Source organism: Phycomyces blakesleeanus (assembly GCF_001638985.1).
Source record: "Phycomyces blakesleeanus NRRL 1555(-) unplaced genomic scaffold PHYBLscaffold_4, whole genome shotgun sequence".
Taxonomy (NCBI): Eukaryota; Fungi; Mucoromycota; class Mucoromycetes; order Mucorales; family Phycomycetaceae; genus Phycomyces; species Phycomyces blakesleeanus.
In genome coordinates this window covers 1,651,142-1,669,884 of record NW_017265137.1, presented here as the reverse complement: position 1 = coordinate 1,669,884, position 18,743 = coordinate 1,651,142, and the positions used below count along the sequence as shown (strand labels likewise).

General features: G+C 35.3%; 5 protein-coding genes across 5 annotated transcripts; 3 read left to right on the top strand and 2 right to left on the bottom strand.

The window, feature by feature from the left end:
* Positions 1–266: 266 nt before the first annotated feature.
* Positions 267–1,407, top strand: PHYBLDRAFT_164619 (hypothetical protein; the record flags this gene model as incomplete). Its single annotated transcript, XM_018435048.1, has 6 exons — positions 267–391; positions 539–601; positions 663–812; positions 905–909; positions 969–1,070; positions 1,220–1,407. The coding sequence occupies 6 exons, from the start codon at positions 267–269 to the stop codon at positions 1,405–1,407; spliced, it is 633 nt and encodes a 210-aa protein (XP_018295768.1).
* Positions 1,408–2,069: 662 nt separating this feature from the next.
* PHYBLDRAFT_179967 (hypothetical protein) lies at positions 2,070–3,493 on the top strand (the record flags this gene model as incomplete). The annotated part of the gene is made up of 1 exon (XM_018438241.1): positions 2,070–3,493. The coding sequence occupies one exon, from the start codon at positions 2,070–2,072 to the stop codon at positions 3,057–3,059; it is 990 nt and encodes a 329-aa protein (XP_018295767.1). The 3' UTR covers positions 3,060–3,493.
* Positions 3,494–3,870: 377 nt separating this feature from the next.
* Positions 3,871–6,905, bottom strand: PHYBLDRAFT_179966 (hypothetical protein). Its single transcript, XM_018438240.1, has 7 exons — positions 6,170–6,905; positions 5,988–6,034; positions 5,338–5,919; positions 5,210–5,255; positions 4,912–5,074; positions 4,409–4,535; positions 3,871–4,315 (listed from the first exon to the last, which is right to left on the bottom strand). Exons 1-7 carry the CDS (start codon positions 6,576–6,578, stop codon positions 4,247–4,249), a joined length of 1,443 nt encoding a protein of 480 aa, XP_018295766.1. The 5' UTR covers positions 6,579–6,905; the 3' UTR covers positions 3,871–4,246.
* A 3,083-nt stretch (positions 6,906–9,988) lies between these two features.
* Positions 9,989–11,641, top strand: PHYBLDRAFT_16701 (Serine/Threonine kinase CK1; the record flags this gene model as incomplete). Its single annotated transcript, XM_018435553.1, has 5 exons — positions 9,989–10,118; positions 10,392–10,502; positions 10,644–10,792; positions 10,952–11,357; positions 11,439–11,641. 5 exons carry the CDS (start codon positions 9,989–9,991, stop codon positions 11,639–11,641), a joined length of 999 nt encoding a protein of 332 aa, XP_018295765.1.
* Positions 11,642–13,487: 1,846 nt separating this feature from the next.
* PHYBLDRAFT_185602 (hypothetical protein) lies at positions 13,488–16,610 on the bottom strand (the record flags this gene model as incomplete). The annotated part of the gene is made up of 5 exons (XM_018439103.1): positions 13,488–13,960; positions 14,444–15,471; positions 15,673–15,756; positions 16,021–16,314; positions 16,547–16,610. 5 exons carry the CDS (start codon positions 16,608–16,610, stop codon positions 13,754–13,756), a joined length of 1,677 nt encoding a protein of 558 aa, XP_018295764.1. The 3' UTR covers positions 13,488–13,753.
* Positions 16,611–18,743: the final 2,133 nt, after the last annotated feature.

Below are 18,743 nucleotides of genomic sequence, written 5' to 3'. Positions count from 1 at the left end.
AAAAGAAGAATAAAAAAAAATTGGCAGCTTTGTGTTCATGTTTCGCAAGACTGTGAGTGATGTCACACGGTTGTACTTGTGGTGTCTTTCTTTTTAGTACCCAGATTTTCTCTATTTTATTTTTATTTTTTTGTTTCAGTTTTGACTTTGTGAATAATTATTAAATATTTTTTGTTTGTTTGGAATTTCTTTTTTTATTTTTTTAAATATTTATTTATTTACTATAAATTTCAAAACAAAAGAAAGAAAAGACGAAAAAAAAGATAATGAATTTGAATACAGACTTTCCTATTCCTGGCTTATCTGTTTTGTATGATTTTGTTAGCCCTGAAGAGGAAGAGTATCTTGTTGAAGCAGTCAACAGAGAAGAGTGGTCAGGTCTAGGGATTGGGTAAATAGAGTTCTATATGAATGCCTGGGATATATGAGAGTTAAAGAGGGGTGGGAAGAAGAAAAGCAAAAGGATATAATATTGATCTAGGGTTGACCTTTTTATATATATAAAATACAACCTACAACCTTTTTTTTTCTATAATAGACCTAACCCAGAGTTGAAGAGAAGAACACAGCAATATGGACACTTGTTTAGTTATCGATATAGGTAAATTAACAAGCAAAATGTATTAAATGTATAATTATCATTATAATATATCATAAAATAGAGAGGTTCTTGAAGAATATGGACCCTTACCGCCATTTGTGAGCCGGTTGGTTACACGTATCATGGAGTTTGGCCTCATGCCTGTTGCACCAAACCATCTGCTGGTCAATGAATATAATGCAGGACAGGGCATCATGCCGCATGTTGGCAAGTTTTTTCTATTTCTTTTATATACCCATATGCATGCACAAATACACACAAATAATAATAATAATAACATATATACATATTCATTAGTTAAAGAGCATGTAATTGACCCTTTCTAGTATTATCTTTATTATCTTTATTATTTGTGTCTTGCTGATAGATGCCCCTGCACTATTTGGTCCTTCTATTCTGTCGCTCTCCCTTTTGTCTCCCTGTGTAATGAAGTTTGAAAGCAAACAAGATTCTCACAATATATTATTACGTGAGTGACAGCATTGATAGCAATAGCAACAGCTGAACAGTAGTATGTTACCTTTGTATATCTCACTGACACCTTATATGAATATCTTTGTTTTTTCATTATTGGTTTCATATATGTTACTCCTTATTATCATTACCACCGTTCGTTAGCCCGTCGATCGATGGTTGTATTACAACAATCGGCCCGCTATGACTACAAACATGGGATTTCTAAAGAGCTTGTCGATTATACTGCAGAAGGTGATCCTGTTCCTCGCGACAAACGCATCTCTCTGACCTTTCGAGAAATCATTGCCTGGTCAACCAAAGCCTGTCATTTAAACCCAAAAGATAAATGAGAAAATATAAAATATAAAATAATATATATATATATATGAAAAAAAAGTATATATATACCAAGCACGTGTCGATAGTGCTACATAAATAAAGATGCGAACATCACCACCACCACCACTATTAATATCAATAAAACCATTAACATCACTATAGTTACCACTCTATCATCATCACTACATTTATCATTACCATTATTATTCCAATACCAATACCAATACCAATAACTATAGTACTATCACTATTACTATCATTATAATTATCGCTACCACTAATATTAATACTGATACTATTACTATTACTGCTGTTGCTGCTGCTACTGCTGCTAAAAATCTCCATATTTATATATAAAAGTATAAATATTCACTATCTTGTACATTACAGTACAAGCTGTATCATTTACATTTTACACACCCACCCATCCACGCACACACGCAGAAAGAAAGAAACAGAGAGAGAAAGGTAAACACACGCATACAAACACACACACACACACACACATATATATATATATATATATATTCTTGTGTAAGCAAAAAATCACCTTTTTTTTCCCTTTTCCTTTATATATATATATTTAATATTCCATTTTATCTTCTTGCTGTTTTTTAAAAGATATATATTGTACTTATTTATCTTCTTTTATTTATTATTTGCCACTCTCCTCATGCTTTCTGATGTCAGGGCACGAATAGAAGCCCATCGTGTTCATTGTATGGACGGTCGATCCCAATCTCATTCTCCCCTGAGCGACACATTTCAATACAGCATCTCACCATCAAGCGCAAATTCCAGCTCACCCCCATCGGTCATTGATACTCCAATGGTACGCACTCGATCGGCAAATCCCTGTTTACAACAAGAACATATTCCTTCTAGACCCTCAAAGAGTGAGACACCATGTTCAACCTGGGTGAGGCCGAGGAGTGGGACTACAGGAAGTGTTCATGCGATACCTTTATCTGCGCTCCAGTTTAAACAGCAACGGCCCCATTTACAGCTAGCCACTCAGTGGGAAGAACCGCCTCCTAACGCGTATTCGATTTGGTCCAATCCTCACCACCAGAACGACCACGACCACAACCACATCAATAAGAATGACAATAGGAATATCAAAATTATCAATACAAATACAAATACAAATACCAATATCAATACCAATATTAATACCAACGGCAACAGCAACGGCAATAACACTAACACTAAAAATAATAATCATAATAATGCCAATAATATCAACTCTTCACCCTTTGCGTCTCCGAATTACCTAAAAGATCTATTCTGTGACATACTTCCTCCCAATTGCAGAGAGCAGGATGTGGCTGACCTGATACGAGATAGACTCGATGCTCAGGCAGTGCGTATCCGACGCTTAGAGCGGTCCCTGGAAGAACCAGTGAGTCCTGAAGACCTGTTGGATCGACACCCGGCAGTCATGGCACGTTATCGCCAACAGGTCTTACAGGACGAATTTGAGGTCCAGAAGCAGATCATGCTGACACAACAGGAACGCACATTTGAGGCTCTGAAACTCAAGTATCGCCACGGTTTTGATCGTATGGTGGACCGTGTTCAAGAAGAAGCTGATCGACGTGCAGAGGAGAAATGGCAGGCACGGGTGGCTGAGCTGGAAGAGCGCTTGTCCAGGTCCATGTAATGATCCTCTTTTTTTTCTTTTCTTTTTATTTCCTTTTTTTCCATTTTTCCCTACCCTCACCCTCCACCCCAAAAAATAAATAAATAAATTAAGAATATTAGGCAAAACACGCACCCAATACACACGCATTCTCTCCCCTTATATTACTTTCTTCTTATCCTTTCTTTTGCATTTGTACATTTTCCAACCTTTATTTGAGCTTAATAAACCTCACACTACACACTATATTGTTATATTCTACTTTGTTCTACCTGAAATTTTCTTATGCCACCCACATAACACTATTTATATATTCTATACTCTATTCTACTATCCTACCCCCCATCCCAAGCCCAAGCCCCTGTCCTGCCTTCTTCATGTATGTATACATTTATACGTATTATAAATAATATCTACTGAAGAAAGTAAAATAGAAATCTCATCCAAAACTGGTCAAAAACATTCATTTGTGTATGTGTATTTTATTTGGTCCTTTTCACACACGCAAAAAATCCAAATCTTCTTTTGTGTGTAAAATAAAAATAAAAATAAAAAACGAAGAAAAAAGCGTAAATTTTGTTTTGCTTTGCTTTATATTGATTGATAGATAAAAACTTGAAGATACACACATATATTTATTTTGTAAGGATTATTATTATAAATCCGTGTGAATTTGGCCTGAACGTGAAGATCATCCATAAATCAATCAATCAATTGATCAATTGATCAAATTTACTTATCTATCAATCTAATCTGGTACAATTCTCTACCTTACATTCCCTCAATTTTCCTTTCTTCAATGATTCATTTGTTCTTTTTGCTCTTTCTTATTAAAGAAAAACAATATATATATATATATATATATATATACACTTCACTTTACTTACTCTGGAGCTTCTTCCACCGAATGCGGAGCATCGACGGGAGACGTTTACAACTATAAAATAAAATAAAAAATAACAACTATACATCAAGACAAGAAAGAAAGAAAAAACAAACAAACAAGAAACAATATAATATAAATATATATATATATATATATAAAGAGAACAAATATAGAGCAAGAGACTTGTATAATAATAAAACAACAGAAGATTAATAAAGGAAGGAAAGAAGAAAGAAAGGAATGAAGGGAAGAAGGGAAGAAGGGAAGAATTTTGTGTGGATTTTCGGAAATGGTAATGGTAATGGTAATGGCAATGGTGATACTATGAAATACCGAGTTCTCGTTTGCTCCATTCATAAGTTATATAAGTTATACTGACAGCAGGAACCACCTATAATTTAATATATATATATATAAATGTTACAAATAAATGACCAAGTGTTTATGTAAGTAATCTATATATGTATACACAATTTGTATTTACCTTTAAAAGAGTAGGTCCCAGTCCCTTGTAAAATCCTCGTACGCCATCCTTTTGATAGGTGACTCTTGCAGCATGCCAAGCGGAATCATAATAATGAGGGTGTGCATGTGTACCCTGAGCTTGTAACCTTTGAATGATAGATAACACAAATCAACATCAACATTCATTATCAATATCAATACCAATATCATCATTAAAAGAAGAAGAAAACACAAGGGTAATATTATATAGTGATTATTATTAAAGAACATGTATTTTTTTTAATAAATGAATATGTATGTATGCGCATACACAAGTACACAAGTACACAAGTACATAAGTACATACACACATGTGCGTTCATGCGTGTGTGTGTGCGCGCGCGTAGAGTGTAGATTAAACCTAAGCTAGAATTGAATCGAAACAAGACACAAGCATATACATACACACACGCGCACGCGCGCACATAAACAAAGAAGCAGATAACAAACAATAAACAATGAAAATAAGAAATGACAAATTACCTTGTTCGGATGACATTAAGAGGATATACACTTGTGGCACCTATCGACCCACTCACCATACCGCATGCCCACAGTACAAGCACACTTGGTTGTCTATCTCGCGATTCTCCATACTCTCGGTCAGCGTACTGAAGATATGAAATCTTGAGCGTTTCATAGATACCTAAATTAAAATAACGATAATCGAATCAAAAGGATTAAGATACATTTAATATATATGTATAAATTTTAAGAATCTCATAAACAAAAGCTAAATCTAATTTATTTATTTTATTTTATTTTTAAAAAAAAAACTTACCAAGATCCATGGCTTGATAGGGAAAAACACCAACCATTCCCAATGTCTAATACATAAAGTTTAATACAATTAGTCCAAAAATAAATATATAAACTTATTCCTCAATTTAAATTATCTGCGCTTCTTACCAAACCTGGCCAAAAGGCGCGAATTCCAGCACGCGCATACATGGTCTTGGCTGTCTTAAAGACCTGCGTCCGTTCTCCTTGAGACATGATCCGAGTCTTGAGAGTTTCGGCAGGATAGATCATAAACTGGGCACACAGACCTGCCATACCACCGGCAATAAACCGTGCACTGGTCGGAATACTATCCTTGTCTTCGCAATCCAATGCCTTGGCCATCAACCCTTTACAGGTTTCGTAGGCATAGAATTTGATCGCTGATTCGGGCACAATCTTGACCACATTTAGACCGTTGCCGACAAAAAATCCTCTCCAGCCACCTTTTTCATAAATGGCTCGCATTGCACTTGTCAGTGTGACCGGGGGTGTCTGTCGACTGTGAGTAATCAGATATACCTTGAGGCGATCAAATGGGGCAGTACAGGTGCGAGACACCGCACCAGCCACACCACCAGCCAACAGGTATCTCCATGCATGATGAGCAGCCTCGTCTGTGGGTGGAATGATCACTTCTGCGTCCTGGGTTAATTGTGTCGATGTTTGGTAGTACTGATACATGTCACTCATGTTGGATTGTGGTAACAGCTAAATACAATATATATAAAATTGTCAATAAATTCGAATAAATGCAAATAAATGTCCATTTCATTTACCAGCAAAAAGTTTTTGAATTCATGGAAATCAATAGAACCATTTCCATCTACAAAAGTCAAATAAAGGATCATGTTAATAATACTGTTGGCACTGATATTAAACAGTAAATAGCACAGCTTTCTTGAAATAGGATTTTATATATAAAATACCATTAAATTGTTTAATTGGGAGATTAACTTGCCTAAATCCATCAATTGTATAAAATGACCAAACTCTTCTTTAGAAATCTCGATTCCTGCTCCTCGGAGGGCAGTTTCCACATCGCTCGGTCGTAGTCGGCCGTCTCCTCTCTGGTCGAGTTTTCCAAACAGATTCCACAACTCTCGCTCCTTGTCGGTCACATATGTCTTGAACTCAGCATAATCAACCAGACCGTCGTGACTAGTGTCGCACCTGTCGAGTAGCTCGTTGACGTATTTTGTTCGTGCCGGAAGGTGGGTCATGGTCGTAAAGCCCTTTTGGATAGCTTCACTATCCAAAACACCTTTGTTTTTTCGATCCAGACTATCAAATAATTCGCGGATTCGTCTTTCTCGCTCTTGAGGTGTTTCGGAAAGGTAAAACTCGGTTGTTTTTGGAAGAGAAGGCATTCTTTATATTTCTTTTTTTTTCTTTTCTTTTTGGTGAATTGTTGTTACTGCTGGTCTATTTGTAGTTGGTCTAGTTGGATTTTCTTTTTCTTTTTTTGGTTTGTATTCTTTTCTTTAACAAAATTGTAATTATTATGATTATTACTATTAAGATAAAGGTTGTAAGAGAGATATTTGGTGTTGTCACTATCGTTGTGTTTATAGAGACAAAGGTCCTGTTCAGTGGGTGATGAACTAGCGGTATTGTTGAATTAGGTACAAAAAGGAATCGAGTGAATCAAACTCCATGAAAGGAGTGAAAGAAGTGTATTAAAGTATAATAATTGTAAAAAAAAATATTATTATTATTATTAAAAAATATATATATATATAAAATATATAATATAATATAGAATATATAATTTATATTATATAATATATAAAAAAAAAAGAGGTTGGGTTCCTAGAGAATTCAAAAAAAAAAGAAGAAAAGAAAGAAAATAGACCAAATTGGTAATTATAATCTATGACGTAGATCTGGTCGTGACTGTCTCTTATTCTTTGATATTTGCATTTAAAAAAAAAAAAGCTGCTTAATTGAAATCCCCGCTCAAAATACTTTTAGTCTCACATACATAAGTCTGAGGGAACCCTTATTTCTTTTATATATATTGATTGAATATGAAGTTGTAACACAAATATCTCCTCCTTTTTGTTTTGGGAGATATATATATATATAAGATACAATATATTTTAAAGAGTATCACCAACAGGTCTTAAAAGATATCATAAAATACGTGCATAAATATTTTAAAAACAAATTAGGTGCTCAATATAAAATGGCTTGGTTTTTTGATCTTTATCCATTCAAAAACCATGTAGAATTGATATATATATATATATATATATCGGTATTTAAATGTAATATTGCATCCGCTAGTTAGCGGAGATACAATATTTTCCATAACGGGCAAGAGGTAGGAAAGGAGGGTGGCCAAGAGTCCTCCTCCCCTGGGCAACCCCGGGGCCAGCTCTTTTTGTTTCTTTTTCTTTCCAGTAGTGATAGCTCACTATAGTACTGTGACAAGTGTGTATGTGGGAGCGTTTTTATGTGTATACATACAGGAAAAGGAAAGAAGATACAGTGAGTTTAAAGATAACTAAGGTGTGCTTGTGTCTTTTAGACATACGGTATTAGTATCATTCTTCTTGGGAGTGTGGCGCAAAACATTCAGGAACCAGTCCTAACAAGCGGTGGTTGGACTGGCAAGGACTTTAACTGTTTGGCAGCTAATTTCCTGATCTAATATTACTACTATTACTATTATGCTGATTGGTATATTCAAATATTATATTGAGTCTAAATTTAATACCAAACAAGTGTAAATAAGAGTTGAATACAATACTTTTTTTTTGTAAGTATGAATTTATCGCTATTGCTTAATACTTACCAAGCCGATCGGTTACGATAAACAATAAAAAGCATAAAAGTTGAAGTTTGGAGCATTTGAGTTCAAATTATCCAAGATAGTGCATCTTATTTGAAAGAGTGTCAACAATACGGGATCTCCTCAAGGTATCTCGGATAATAAGCAGGAAAAAAAAGCCAATATATAAATTTTAACAGAACGGTTTGGATTATATCTTTCTGGTATCATTGTTCCAATCAGCCAAAAAGCTCAAAATGAGTGGCCGTATTCAAGTTTATTGAGGCAGTAATAACTGCTACAATAATAACTTGATTCGATGACTTGCCTTGACTTGTCCAGTACCTTTAGCACCATTCATGCCCGGAATAAATTCGAGCTTTCAGGTTCCATGACTGTATCTAGAGACAAGAAACGCGTTAGCCGGATCATTTTTTGCAAGCTTTTTTCTTCTTCTTTTATGCAACGGTTTAACTCATGTCCCAATATACCTCAATAATATCCTACAGACACAAACTTCCCCCCACCCTCACCCCCGACCCCTGCTTTCTCTTCTCAATATACTACGTATGCTGCATCTACTACACTTAACCTTACCCAAGTTTATTGATCAAACGACAATAATGAGAATCGATCTTACTGCAAAAAATTAGACAAATCATTACTGTAATAGGTATGCAGCGTGGGTATTCTATCATTCTGGATCGCAAACACCCTTGTACAAGAATATAGCTGAATAGACTTTCTATAAAGATTGCTGGAAGTAGCTTGGATTTGTAAAAAAAGAAAGAAAGAAAGAAAGGCCATCCTTTATATATAATATAATATTAATACAATTCAATCCAATCTAATATGCATATATATATTTGTTTATACTTTAAAGATAATATAATTGGATTCTATATGTTAAATATAAATCTTCTTGGTCCATATATATATATATCAATTTTCTTGACAAACTTTAGCAGAAAATACTCTGTCTCTTGTCAGTTTCAAGCTTTTCTAAGACACAGGTCGATTTTTCTTTCCAAAAAAGTTAGTAAATTATGTTACACAATAAGATCTGATTTTCAATTTCTATTCTTTTCCTTTCTAAAAAGGAGGTATATTCTACAATTTTATCATACTCCGACTACAATTTTAAAAGACGCTGTCTAAGACTACACTTGGACCCAAAATGATACCTACCACAAAGTATAAAGGGTTGGTGTCCCTGAATTTGGGACATTAGAGATTCTTTTGGGACACATATTTCAGTCCTTTTTTTTTATATATTTTTCACACTGCCATAAAAGTAAATAAGAGTATGAGAATAATTACAGTGCGTTGTGTGAGAGTGGTATCAGTGGTATCAGTGGTATACTATTATATGGCAAATAGATAGCTGAAATATAGGCCATATACTTAGTACCCATAACACACACACACCAGAAAATATAGCAATATTTATTATTTAAATGTTTAATTATAAATTTATATATTCTAATAAAAACAGAATATATTTTGTATCAAAAACTGGAGACCATGAATTGGACTCCGGGTTTTTTTGTCCAGCTGTGTTACCACTGCGGTCTTCAACTGAAGATATCTAAGGAGCAAGGTTTTGTTACAAATACGGAAAACACGTGCGCCAGTCAGATCATCCTACAACACTTCACTTTTCAACCCTTGCCAAATTCTCGCTCTTTATTCTCTACTCACTTCCTCTCTCTCTCTCTCTTTCTTTCTTTCTTTCTTTCTTTCTTTCTTTCTTTCCTTCTTTTTTACCCTTTATATATATATTTATATATTTATATATAATATATACATATACACCTTTTATATATATATTTTATAAAAGTATACAAGTACACAAGTAAATATATGTATATATAATATATATATATATATATATTCTTGTTCCTCTTTAGATTTCTTCTTTTTTTTATATCATTTGTCTTTCCTTTTTTCTTAAAGAAAAAAGTCTAAAAAACCAACAAAAGATAATATACACAGCTGATCGCAATGAACAATCATCCTCCTGCACAAAGTACAAGCTCATTGTCGACATCAACATCATCTACGAACATTGTCGGAGTGCACTACCGAGTTGGCAAAAAGGTCGGCGAAGGCAGCTTTGGTGTTCTATATGAAGGTGAATTGAACAAAACAACAAAAGTATTTCGATATTCAAATCCTTATATTTAATATTTTACAATCGAAACATAAATATATTAACCAATATCTAAATATCTAAATATCTAAATATCTAAACCAAATTGAATTGAATCAAATTGAATTGAACTGAATTGAACTGAATTGAATCGAATCGAATCGAATTATCAAATCCCAAATCAAATCAAACCAAACCAAATCAAATCAAACCAAATCAAATAAAATCAAATCAAACCGAATAAAAACAAAATAGGTCTCAATCTACTCAATAACCAATCGGTGGCAATCAAATTCGAACCTCGGAAATCAGAAGCACCCCAGCTAAGAGATGAATACAGAACATACAAGATCTTGTCCGGTTTACGTAAAGTAATCTGTCCTTTATTTTGTGTGGGCGTAAATTATTATTATTATTATTATTACCATATGTTTAGTTATTCTTCAGTGGCCTGAATTAAACTGACTGACTGACTATATGTGTATATTATATAATTGCCTTTATTAGCCGGTGTTCCGAGTGCATATTACTTCGGCCAGGAAGGTCTTCACAATATTCTAGTCATCGATCTTCTCGGTCCTAGTCTCGAAGACTTATTTGACATGTGCGGTCGTAAATTTTCTACAAAGACAGTGGCCATGCTTGCCAAACAAATGGTAATTCTTTTTTCCCTGTTTTGCTTTATTACTATCTTCTCTACAATTTGTGTGTGCGTGTAATTAAGGAGGATTATACTAATAAAAGGAAAATATAAAATAAAAATGTCAAATATATATATTTATTTATATTATTTACACAATATATATATATATTAGTTGTACAGAGTAGAGAGTGTCCACGAGCGCCATCTGATCTACCGGGACATCAAACCCGACAATTTCTTGATTGGTCGACCGGGATCCAAATATGCAAACACTGTGTTTATGATTGATTATGGCATGGCAAAGCAGTACAGAGACCCCAAAACAAGACAGCACATTCCCTACCGAGAACGCAAGAGTCTCTCGGGAACTGCCCGTTACATGAGCATCAATACCCATCTTGGCAGAGAGCAGTCAAGGCGAGATGATCTCGAGTCCCTCGGCCATGTGTTCATGTACTTCTTGAGAGGGTCCCTTCCATGGCAAGGACTCAAGGCAGCCACCAATAAGCAAAAGTATGAGAAAATTGGAGAAAAGAAGCAGACGACTGCTGTAAAGGATCTTTGCGACCACTTTCCAGGTAAATACACAGATAAGCTTTTTTCTTTTACTAAATCATTATCTATCTATCTATCTATTTATTTATTTATCAATTTATTAGAGGAATTTGGTATCTACCTCCATTATGTTCGCAAACTTGGATTTGAGGAGAGTCCGGATTATGATTTTCTTCGTGAGTTATTCAACAAGGTACTTCGTCGTCTGGGAGAAACAGACGATGCAGTATATGACTGGATGCTCCTAAACAATGGCAAGGGATGGGAGGTAAATAAATACACTAATTCTAATACTTTTCTGCAATAGCAATAGCAATAGCAATAGCAATAGCAATAATGAAAATTTCCATAAAAAGATATTAAAACCATAATCATAATTATCTTAAAATTATCATCGTCAAAAACTAACAAAAAATATTCATATATAATTCTTATTATTCACCTGTCCCTCCTATTCTTTATTTCTTTTTTTGGCCTGTAGCATCGTCAGAATCGCCGTGGTCGTGATGAAAAGCTCAATGCATCACAGGCCCGTAGATCGCCTCAACAGCAGGCTTCGATCCAACGCCAGGCCAGTCATCGCCACCCAAAAACCCTTCAGACAACTACAGCTGCATCCCTGCCATCGCCTCCCACACCGGCCGTACCTGCTGTACCAGTTATGCCCGACTCTCCCCTACCTCATGGAGATAATAAGAAAAATGAATTCCCGCAAGAACAAGAAGAACCAAAAACAGGGTTGTGGCATTCAATCTTGTCCATTGTTACGTGCGGTGCGCGTCATTAAAATATATACACTATACATTACAGATTTATACGCCCTTCAAGCACACAAACACACGCACACACCTTCTTTCTCTTTAACTACCAATCTCCTACATTATATATATATATATATCTCCCCTTACAAATACGAACGAACAAAAAAAAACCTACTTGAACAACATTACAGACACACGCACAAATATATACACAAATACATCTCTCCTATACAACCCTCACAAACGCGTACAAGACAATACAGACAAGCAAACAAGCAAACAAGCCAGCCATACAGACAAATGTCATGTATAAAAAATTAAACAGAATGTGTCTCCTATTTGTTTTACAATTTACTTATTTATTTCTTGCACTTTTTTATTTTTAAAAAAAAAGACAGAAAGAAAATTCAGGCGAATAAAAAAAATCTTATTTTTCAGATATTTTAATAATTTAATAATTTGATAATAATAATAATGGTAATACTGTGAACGAACAAAAAGAGAGAGAGAGAAAGACCTTTATACTTGACATATTTAATGAATTTGACAATATTTATTATTGAAACAAACAAACAAACAAGCACAAGTTAGTTAGTCATATATTATACAGAATTCAATAAGAAAAAATAACAACAACAGATATAATTTTTTTTATTCATTCACCCATCTCTTACTGAAACTTTTTTAAGCATATTTCTTTATATACAAAACAAAAACAAAACAAACAAATAACCCTTCATTCAATGGATAACAGAACACCGTCTTTAAAGAAAGGAAGAATATTTTGTCATCTGAAATTAAATTTTCTGCTGTCGGATATGTAATAAATAGCAATTTATATATACAAACAATATAATTTATTTAATCCCAGACTTAACGTTTTAAAGCACCGTAAATGGCACTTGGACCACTGCACAAGTGTGATAGAGAGAAAGAGAGCAAAATAAGTTGGTATTAGATATTAATTGCGCTAAACCCACGATTGTGGATGTAATTCATTCGGCTTATCAAATATTATATAAGAAGAAAGGATATTAATACTCAGATGGAAAACAAAAAAGAAATTGAGTGCATCCCATTAAAGTTTTTTTTTTTAAAAAAAAAGAAAAATATTTTACAACCTACAGCTCATAACTTACAACAGCAACTGTTTACAACAACAGCTTGCATACTCACTAACTGTCTTCTCCTTTTTTTTTTACTCCTTTTGTACACTTCTTTTAACGTTCTTCTCCTTTCTATTACTCTTACTCTTATTATTTTTATTATTATTATTTTTTAAACAAAAAGCCAAATTCTTTTTATATATAAAAATATATTCCAAAACAGAGAGAGTAATTATATATATATATGTGTGTGTGTGTGTTTGTGTGTAGAAGTATAGTAAGTGGTGATGATATTTTGTTCGTTTCTTTTCTCTTTATTTCTTTCTTTCCTTTTTAATAATATATATATATATAAAAAGCTGAATGCTGTATAAATTCGTGTCTGTGCGTGTAGTAAGTGTAGTAAGTGTAATGTAGTGTAGTGTAATAAAGGGTGAGTTAAGGTAGAATAGTATAATAAATAAGGTCAATAAAGTTAAAAAAGAGGGTGTCAATAATCTAGGCAAAGAAATGAAAAGAAAGAAGGTGAAAAAAGAAAGGAGTATACGATGACTATCGCATGGAAGGGGGATAAGGATAATTAGAATGCGCTTGAGTTTGTGACTGGATTGATCTATCGTAGTAATGCATGTCTGAAGGGGACAATGGAGAAGTCATTGAACGTGGCATCTGCGGCTGTCCATACTTCTTGTGCTGGTCACGCTGGTATGCCTGCATACGTTCCCATTCATATTGCTGTTGTTGATGTTGCTTTTGTTGCTGCAACAATTGATGATGTTGTTGCTGCATTGGATGAGGAGATTGCATTGATTGATGCTGCTGCTGCTGCTGCTGCTGCTGTAATTGATGTTGATGTTGTTGTAACTGTAATTGTTGATACTGCTGGGCCTGCTGCTGGGCTTGCTGCTGCTGTTGTTGGCTGTAGTAGTTTGATGATTGGTGATTGATAGGAGGCATGGTCTGGATATTAGGAGGAAGAGGCATCATGGGTTGATTGTAATTGGGGTACTGCTGTTTGTGTCGATGTGCAATTTCAGGTTCACTCTTTGTGTGCTTCAAGCGGTGCAGATTAGCCTGGTTAGTGGCGGTAGAAGTGCTACGGCGGGGCGTAGGAATGATCTCATCCTGACTGTTGCGGCGACTATTGGGTCCACTCTCGTTGCTTCCCTTTTTTGATTTCTTCTTCTTCAAGCTTGGGGATGACCGGGCGTGTCGCACTGAGATTTCCTGTCCATCGTGCACCTTTTCCTTCTTCGGCGCCATCTCCACCGGGCCCTCATCTTTTCGGTCCACGTGGTTTTCTCTTGGCTCTTTTCTGAGCGATCGTCTAGACTTGCGCTTCTCGATCACCGGTCGATCGTCTTCTTCTTCATCGTCCGCATCTGCCTCTGGTGCAACCTGAGATTGTTGCACTGGTTCTGAAGCTGGAGTGAGCGAAGGCGTTGATGCCGGCTGTTGGGAAGAATGGGTTGATGATGGCGACGATACACTTCCCGCACTTTCGGCAGTCAGAACAGGCGAAGCAGGAACTGAAGAACGTGCATAGCGTGGTCGGGGTGGCTCAATCGGAGATGTCAGGGTAGGCATCGAGGGGTATGCCATCACATTAATCGGATCAGCGTATTCTGGCGCATTGTTGTATACCCTGCCTTGATAAGGTGGCACAACCATTGGCATCACAAATGGCGGAATCATATTCACACCACCAACAATAGGAGGAGGAAGAGGAGCCATCATCGGTGGCTGTTGAAACTGCTGTTGTTGTTGCTGCTGCTGGCTACGCATGGCTGCCATCTTGAACTGCTGTCGGTGTCTGTCCTTCATGCGTGCAATCATCGATTCATTGGTTTCTACCAGAGTGGCGTCGGCGTCAACACGGTCAGTCCAGCGGTCAATCTTACGTTGCACCATCAGACGGTGATCCTGGGTGCGCCTGGCCATGATGGGCTGCATGCCCTTTGTTCTGCGTGGACCGCTTGCGTCTGACAGATGTCCATCGCTGTCTGACACTTCGTCCGAGTCGGACAAGTCCGAGTCCAGGACGGCCGGACTGGGTTTTGGCGGTGGCATCTGTGGCACCTGCTGCTGGTGTGTTTCCATGATGGATCTGGAGGACGTGGCCAGGGTGGGTGACGACACTGACTGGTTCGATCTTCCAAGACTAGCTGCGGCCGAGCCAGGGGTAGTGGTGGTAGAGGAGTAGGTTGACAATGAGGGTGAAAGCAAAGATGCAAATATAGACGTGCTCAGGGATGAATCTTCTCGGTTGTCTTTACTGTAGTTGTTGTTATCCTCGTCCAGCGAGCGTAAAGAGTTGATATAGCTACTATAGATACTATCACTTCCCAGCTGATAATTATTACTGCTGCTCTTGTTGTTGTTATTGCTATTGTTGCTGTTGCTGTTGCTGTTGTTGGAGCCTGAAGCTGGGGGCGTGAGTGGGCTGGTGACAGTTGGTTTGTGGTGGTTACGCGTATGCTTATCATCCTGGGACTCTTCGAGATATAAGGATTGTGCCAAGGCCATTGCTAATGAAGCATCATCCTGATAATCCTCTATAATTCCATATATATATATATATATAATAGGTGAAAAAAAAGGTTATTATTTGATTAATTAATTAATTAAGAAATCAAATCAAATCAAATCGACTAATTGTAATATTTGCTGCTGTTTGTTTGTTGTTGTTATGGTTATGGTTGTTGTTTGTTGCCATGGTTTTTTTTTGTTTTTTTTTTTTGTTTCGGATAGAATTTTCGGGTTTTTCGGCCTTGTTCTTATAATGGATAAACTACAAGGTTAGTCTTTTTTTTGTGTACCTTTTACTGGTGCTACAGCAAATGGTTTGCTGTTCAGTTCTGAGAAGATGTCGTCCAAAAGACTACCCGATCCCGCGGGTGCCTGCTGTTCAGCGACGACTGTTGAAACTGGTGATTTGGTTGGCAAGGTTGAGATTCGTAGTGGAGACTCCAATTCAATCTTAAGTGGTTGGAGAGGAGCCTGCTTCTCCTTTGTCTTTTGTCGTGACTTGTAGATGCTACCGAGTTTTAATAAGCCCATATTGAAGATAAAAAAGCGATTGGGTTTTTTTTTGGTTTTTTGTTTTATGATTGCTTAATATATAAATATACTTTAAATAATAATATTATTATATTAAAGTACAATAAAGAGCAGTGTATGAATCAATGAATAAAGGAATCAAGTGAAGGAACGAAAATGTATGATAAAACTCGAAACGAGACAAAAAAAATAATGATAATGAGAATAAGGAAGCGAAGAAAGAAAGAGCGAAAAAAGAAACGTAATTAGGACTTGCTAAATATCGATTGACATATACGAGTTTACATGATGCCACTCGGTTCCCGCACCACGAGTCAGTTTGCCACAACCACGTTCGATGGTACGACATGATGACTTTTTGGACCGTGTGCTTGCACGCATCTTGAAGGCACTTTGATGTCCGATTAAGCCCTCTCGACAGGAGCAACACAAAAAGGACAAAAAAAGAACAAACTTTACGGTGTGTTTATGTATAGAATATATGTATATTTATTACTGGCTCATAATAAAGCTAACAGAATATAGAGTATATATAAAAAGTAATAATGATGCCCTAAAATCAAGCTAAAAGAAGAAGAAGAAATGTAATTCTAGACTGGAGCATATGCCTATCAATTATCAATTGTTAGTTGATAATCCCTTCATTTATATATATTATTTTTATTAATTACAAAGAATTGATAAAATTAGATAAAAATATAAATGTATATATTTTGTACTTTTTTGCTTTTTGTACTTGACATCTTGTGTTGCTTATTACCTTGACTTCACATGTATCGGTAACCCTACCTTTCCCGGTATTCTCTAGACTTTGGTCTTTGGTTAAAGACGTACAGCTAGACTTTGATTGTGAATTGCGTGTATGTTTATAGTATAGTATAGTATAGTATAGTATAGTATAGTATAGTGTGTGTATGTGTATGTGTGTGTGTGCTTGTGTACACATTGTGTGTTGTGTGTTATGTGTAGCCTATCCATCGTCTGTGTGTTCCAGCCTCGGTCTTCTCAATCAATCTGAACTATTCCGCTTCATGCTATATTTTTTTTTTGGTCTAAAATTATCTATTAGCTTTTTATTCTATTTTATTTAAGAAGGAAAAATAGTAAGAAAACATGTAGCTCAAGGCTACACTGCTTTTATGATAACCCTTTTGTTTTTGTTTTATTCTTTATTCTTTTTCTACTCTTTATTCTTTACAATCACATGTACTACTCTATTCCACCCACAACAGGAAAAAATTGATGAATATTTTTGCTTGTACTACAATACTTTTTTCTTTCTTTAAACAGCTCTCCCTATTTCGCTGTCTGTCTTTAGTTCTTTAGTTCTTTAGTTTATCCATTTTACGACACAATAAGATTATATGGATATTTAAGACAACCATTAGACTACAGATGCTTTTATTTACCTATAATTTTTGTTGGCAAGGCTATTTAATTACACACATAATGCAAATTTGTAGGATGATTCATAATATAATATTATATATTATTATTCTTTTTGGTGTCCTTATTCGTGTTTGTACTTGTGGCATTGGTAAGAAACAGTTTTGTGTGATCTTCTGTGGTTTACAAGAACCACACAAGTCAAGTAATAGAATGGCGCCACGATGTCAGGGTGTATCGAATAATTATCCGGCTCTTTATCTGTGTCTCTTTATATCTACTTTTGTTTGTATACATTATTGTTATATAGACATCAAAGAAAGTAAAAGAAAAGAAAAAGAAGAAGAAGAAGAAGAAATTTGGACGATGCTTTATAAGTATAAAGGATAATTTTTAATTCATAATTCGTAATTGGCCCTAGACTTAAACTGGAAGTACATAGTAAATGCTGCTAATAATTATTTATGTTAATATTCTTTTATATTATTATCATTTACCGTTTAATTAACTTTCTTTTCGTTTTTTTTTTTACTTATATAATTGTTATTTCATGAGCTCATTTACATAATTTATGTATGTCGCTTAAAGCCTCTCAGATTAGGCAATCGAATTAAAAATTTTATGTAACTCAGATCCGATAAAAAAATATTATTGTATGTACGATTGTCGGAAAACAAATGATTTTCCGTTAAAATCCAAATAAGAAAAGTGTGTACAAACCAAACGAAAGGCATCTTTTACAGCCAAAGTAGACTACAACGACTGATAAATGCTGCTCAACTGTCATGCTTATGCGCCCCAAAACACTAACATGATAATGTTCAAACACAATTCTCCTATTGGATAAAAATTCACCTGGGATTTAAATACGCGAGTCTGGATTCAATTCAATTTTTTTAAAAAAAAAGAAGAATTTTCAAAAAGGTACCCAATAATTCAATTGTATATTTGCCAGTTCTATATGAGTAAGTCACTGCCCTCTTTCTAATCAATATTGCCACCATTGTCACAGCCAACATTTGAATGCTACAAACAATAATAGAGAAGCTATATATCAAACCCCTCTTTCCTCCTTTACCCCTTCTTTTACTTTATT

Excerpts from the sequence above, each read along its gene's own strand:
- PHYBLDRAFT_179966 (XM_018438240.1), bottom strand. The coding sequence starts at position 6,578 with ATGCCTTCTCTTCCAAAAACAACCGAGTTTTACCTTTCCGAAACACCT. Across the intron at positions 5,920-5,987 it reads AATTCAAAAACTTTTTGCTG|CTGTTACCACAATCCAACAT; the intron begins GTAAATGAAATG and ends TATTGTATTTAG. Across the intron at positions 5,075-5,209 it reads CTATCAAGCCATGGATCTTG|GTATCTATGAAACGCTCAAG; the intron begins GTAAGTTTTTTT and ends ATTTTAATTTAG.